We start from the raw sequence: 5,153 nt of genomic DNA, 5'->3' as shown, positions 1-5,153 counted from the left end.
GCCAATGCTGCTGCGGATTGGGCTGCTAAGGCCCATAACAATGGTCTTTTGATGCCTTCTTGGGCTTCGTTTCCCCATTCTCCCTTGTTAGACATTATAGCCTTTGATGCCTTTCAAGCAAGTTGTAATGTTCCTTTCAACTAATATATTGCAATCTTCCGACCAAAAAAAAAAAAAAAAAAAAATTTGGAACCGCCCTGAATTAGTTAGTTTGGTCTGGTTCTGAGACTGAATTGGAACTGGTGCTCACTCCTAGATTCTTCTCTTCTTTTTTCTTCTTCCATGCATTCTTTCTTTGTTCTTCCTCTTCTCACTCCCCTTTGTCTCTATGAACGGAACTTCGATGGGGTCGACAAAGGGGGCCGGATCTAGCTCCGCGACGCCATTCATCTTCGAGGAAGGCAACTGTAGTGAGGGCTTAGGGTGCCTCGCCTTGGCGGGCGAGCTCGGCCTCGCCGGATCCGGGCGAGCTCGAGCTCGCCCAGCCCGGCGAGATGTCGGCGCGTCGGGCCGGGCGAGCTCGATCTTGCCCAGATCCGGCGAGGCCGAGCTCGCCCAGCCAAGGCGAGGCCGACCCTCACCTAGCTACGGAGAGGGTCGGCCTCGCCGGGGTCGGCGAGCCTCGCCGTGCCGGGCGAGGCCGCCGGCCCTCGTCGGCCGGTCGCCGGCCATGGCGAGAGGGCGACCGGCCAAAAAAAAAAAAAAAAAAAAAAGGAAAAAAAGAAATAAAAGAAAAAAAAAAGAAATAAAAAAATTATACAAATTTACCAAACGTGTTTCTATTTATTTTTTGTTCCCGGAACAAGTTTACCAAACGCGTTTTTTGTTCAGAAATTGTTCCTAGGAACAAAAACACTTTTTTTTTTTATTTTTGTTCCTAGAACAATTTTTAAACGAAACGCAAACAAACGCACCCTTAGTAGTGCGCATGGAAACACTTCTGTTTCTTTTTGTTCCCGGGAAAAAACAAAAAAAAAGTGTTTTTGTTCCGGGAACTGATTTTGAACAAAAGAACGCGTTTGGTAAGTATAAAAAATCGCATTCTTGGAATAAAAAGAACAGAAACATGTTTGGTAATCGCAGTCAATTTCTGTTCCTAGAATAGAAAAAGAATAGAAACACGTTTGGTAAACGACAAAAAAATTTCTGTTTTTTTTTTAATTTTATTTTATTTTTAATTTTTTTTAATAAAGTTTAAAATTGATATTGAATGCTCATTCTTATGAAATGCTCATTAATTTTCTGTAGTCATCTATTTAATTTATTCTTAATACGACAAAAATTCTCCCGTACGTGCGCCGTAACTGGTAAGGAAGCAAAAACATTCGATGTTTTCATCAGCTACTGTCTAGTTGGTTTGCCATTCTAAAGTCAAAACAGGGCTAGAGATGCACCAACACCAGTTGACAGGACTTTTGGAGTAGCTTTACTGCCATGCTCCAGAAAACCAGACCCCTCAAATTTGATTGTGCAGATCAGAGTGAACATACACACATTGATGTAAACGGGCAATGAGCTTATACACAATACAATACACACTGATATAATTGCATGGTGATAGTTACAAAATGAGGACGAAACCGCGTGAGACAGTAGAAAAGGAAAGGACGGCGACTTGCCGATCGCTTTTCCTCTCACGTCGGGCCCCAAATGGTCATTATCTACAATCTATACTAGCAAGTCATTTGGGAAACAGAAAAGGAAAATTAGTCCACAATAATTACAAGCGATCTGTGTCCGAGCTTCTTTCTATCTTTTTGCTGATCTTTAAATCGTCTATTGCTTTGGTGATTCCTCAGAAGTCGCAAGAAGTTCCCAACCTCTGCTTCGAGCTGTTGCATCTAGCGTTCTCCGTGACCTCGGGCAAGAGCTTCTCGAAGATTTCAAGGAACAGTACCCACTCATCTTCGCTCATATCTCCGAAAGAGATCCCCTCGCCCTCGTTGTCGTGTTGCTGCACTGCACCGTGCATACCTTTGAGGCATAAAAAATGGTAAGTCACTATTACAGATGATTACAGTCGACTCACATGACATGGCACGGACGGGGCAACAAAAAGTGAGAGAACGACCCCGCGGGGCTGGCAATTTGTTGAACTTTCGACCATGAGAATCATCACACGGCCTGATACCTGAGACATTTCGGCTTCCAACTTTGAGATTGGAGAGGAGATACCCATGTCAGATCATGGCATCGGGTTGACGTTCGGTGATGATGCTTCGTATTCAGGCAAAGTCTTGTACGATTCATGGATCCTCCTCAAAGTAGGGAACTTGGCCTGCAACGAAGAAGAATACGGACTCAGCTAGGCTACTCAAGCATCAAAGTAAAGACAACATGCATGGATGCTCGATCCACGAGTGCGGCACCAATGATGGGTTTCGAGAATCACAAAGCTCCGACGTTAACCATTCCAATACAGAATGTGCATCATTCAAAAGCCCTCATGCAGTGCTATACCATAGAGATGTCCCGGACTCGAGGTGCACCATGAATACATTTTCATATGTTTTTGCTCGCGAGACATATCTATAGTTACGATACATGGCAGCAGGTTCGCATACAATGAACTGTAAATTGAGAAGTAAAGGGCCTCTCATCTGAAGATCTTAATACCCCTATTTGGTAATTGCAATGTGAAAGTTCTCCCAGCGAGACAACTATCCCCAAAAAACAAGATCTTCTAAAGAGAAAGCATTATGAACAGGACTATACCAGCACAGTCAGCATCTGAAGAGGCTGTATGCTCGAGCTGATTATACTTGCAGCCTGCCAAAACAAATGACAACGCCAGTTGTTTTTCTACTGAAAACACCCACCAAATTGAACCTAGAGTCTGTTGTGAAGTGACAAAGCAGAGAGGATAGGGGAATGAAGAGCACTACAATGGAAGATCTCATCTAATCAGTTTTGATCATGCGTAATTCAGCAAAAACTCAGAAATTTCATGTAAATGATCATCAAAATCTGCGGGAAACTTCAGCTTTAAAGGAATGGAAAGTGCAAAAAAAGAAAAGAAAAAAAGAGACCTGGAGGTTGAGAGCTTTCAATCGAGGATCACGAGGTAACAAAGCCTTCTGAGGATACTTTTCTTCCAAATACTGAACAAAGATAACACGTGCTTAAGCAAAAATCAAAATCGAAATGCACTCAAACCAATCAAACTGATCAAATCAAGCAAAGGGGCCAGAAACTATGCATTGAGTTGAAAAAGGAGCTAGAGAGCTTCTATTTAAGGCTCTAAATGATGACCTCATACGTATTGGTATTTTAAGTTACGCGTCCATCCAACTCTTATCTATTGCAAACTCTGCTGCATAGCCTAAATAACACCCACCAGCAAAATTGCATAAGAATCTGAAACCACGAAATCTCCGTCCACTAACACTGGAACCAAATGCATAGGATTTAACTTGTCAAATTCTGCAAAATCAAGCACACAACTTCGATCAGAGCTAGAGAATACTTCACTAGATTTCACAGACTTGAGGTAATCGTGCCAGCGGGTATTATGCATACAAAATCTTTCCATTGCCATTCCGAGGCCTACCTACTGAAATCTCGAGAACAATTTGATCTATGACTAAAAAGAAGGATCTGAAATTACCAGCAGTATATTGCTTTTCTTTCCTGAGATCCACTGCTTTATACTCATATGAGATCCCTACACACCAACCAAGAATAAAGTTAAAAACATCACCCTAAAGAAAGGTCTTTTAACATCGTTTCAGCTGCAAACTTCAAGGGTTACTTTCAGATTGTAAGCTCAACATCTGGTTTATCATAATGCCAAAACCAGCTCGAGCTGCTGCTCCAGCAGCTCCAGCAGCTGCAGCTCGCTCGAGCTGCTGCTCCAGCAGCTGCAGCTCGAGCAGCTGCAGCTCGCTCGAGCCTCGCTCGAGATGCTGCAGCTCGAGCGAGCTGCGGCTCGAGCTCGAGCGAGCTCGAGCAGCTGCAGATCGAGCTGCAGCTCGAGCTCGCTCTCGAGCGAGCGTTGCTCCCCCTTCGGCGCGGCAGATCTGGGCGAGCAACGCTCGCTCGAGGCTCGAGCGAGCCGTCCCAGATCTGTCGCGCCGAAGGGGAGCAGTGCTGACCGGAGAAGGAGCGCCGAAGGGGAGCGACGCTGACCGGAGGAGGAGCGCCGAACGGGGAGCAACGCTGACCGGAGAAGGAGGAGCACCAGAAACGTACCTGGAGTCGCCGGAGTGAGGAGTCGCCGGAGAGTCAGCCGAGTGGGTGCCGCCGGAGAGATGGGAGAGACGCCGGAAAAGGAAGAACGAAGCTTCAGCCGACGAGAGGAGCGATGAGCACGCACGAAGGAGAAGAGCTTCGCCTTTGTTCCGATTTTGTTCTTTTGTTCTTTTGGTTTTTGTTCTTTTGTGCCTTCCAAGAAGTGTTTCTTTTCAAAAGAAACAACTTTTGTATGTTTCTTTTTCTGTTCTTATTTTGTTTGGAAACAAAAAAATCAAAAAGAAGCAAAACACAACCAAACACGTTTCATTCTTTTTGTTTAAAACACTTTCCGTACAGAAGTGTTCCGGAAACACTTTTTTGGAGTGTTACCATGCACGCCCTTAGCAACTGGGTCACGCAGGACAAGTCCAAAGGCGCGGCTGAGCAACGGCACGTGGGTGGCGGATCCCAGGGCATTGCTAGATGGAATTCTAGGTGCGCTCTTCAATCCTTGGCGCGGGTTCATCCGTGAGTGTCTGGAAATTCAATCTCTTCTGGATGATTTTTGTTTTCCTTGATGATGAAAACGCATCCTTGAAATTGTTTGTCTATGAAGGTCGTTTGTCCTGTTCAAATTTTGTTGGGTGTTCTACAGTTGTGATCATATCGTAAATTTCTTGCATTTTTTTTGGGGAAAATTATCCAAAAAATCTTAAACATATGACATTTTTGCTAACTCAGTCCTAAATTTTTCAATTTTGCCAATCGAGTCATAAACATTTTCATTTCTTATCAATTGAGTCAATTCAATTAATCTTAACCGAAATTCATTGACGTGAATATCAGTTGTCCCATGTGGCATGGCCGGCGCTGGCGTGGACAAAATGTTATTATTTTTTAAATATTTAAAAAAAAAATTTGTCTACGTTAACGTCGGTTGTACCACGTGAGATGGCTAGCGTCCATGTCAGTGAATTCTG

The 5,153-nt window shown here is 44.1% G+C and overlaps 1 protein-coding gene across 1 annotated transcript; it reads right to left on the bottom strand.

The window, feature by feature from the left end:
• Positions 1–1,512: 1,512 nt before the first annotated feature.
• Positions 1,513–4,377, bottom strand: LOC104416915 (glutathione S-transferase zeta class-like). Its single transcript, XM_039310627.1, has 7 exons — positions 4,192–4,377; positions 3,608–3,664; positions 3,338–3,423; positions 3,030–3,101; positions 2,716–2,769; positions 2,132–2,278; positions 1,513–1,974 (listed from the first exon to the last, which is right to left on the bottom strand). The coding sequence occupies exons 3-6, from the start codon at positions 3,401–3,403 to the stop codon at positions 2,186–2,188; spliced, it is 285 nt and encodes a 94-aa protein (XP_039166561.1). The 5' UTR covers positions 3,404–3,423; positions 3,608–3,664; positions 4,192–4,377; the 3' UTR covers positions 1,513–1,974; positions 2,132–2,185.
• Between the last annotated feature and the right edge of the window lie 776 nt (positions 4,378–5,153).

This window comes from Eucalyptus grandis, chromosome 4, assembly GCF_016545825.1.
Source record: "Eucalyptus grandis isolate ANBG69807.140 chromosome 4, ASM1654582v1, whole genome shotgun sequence".
Taxonomy (NCBI): domain Eukaryota; kingdom Viridiplantae; phylum Streptophyta; class Magnoliopsida; order Myrtales; family Myrtaceae; genus Eucalyptus; species Eucalyptus grandis.
Note: the sequence above shows the minus strand (reverse complement) of the source record. Positions and strands in the feature narration are given on the sequence as shown.

What these genes read in the sequence shown, in the direction of transcription:
- LOC104416915 (XM_039310627.1), bottom strand. Translation starts at nt 3,403, where the DNA reads ATGCATTTGGTTCCAGTGTTAGTGGACGGAGATTTCGTGGTTTCAGAT. An exon ending in ATTCTTATGCAATTTTGCTG is followed by an intron (nt 3,102 to 3,337) that starts GTGGGTGTTATT and finishes ATCTTTGTTCAG; the next exon opens with TATTTGGAAGAAAAGTATCC. An exon ending in TGAAAGCTCTCAACCTCCAG is followed by an intron (nt 2,770 to 3,029) that starts GTCTCTTTTTTT and finishes TTGTTTTGGCAG; the next exon opens with GCTGCAAGTATAATCAGCTC.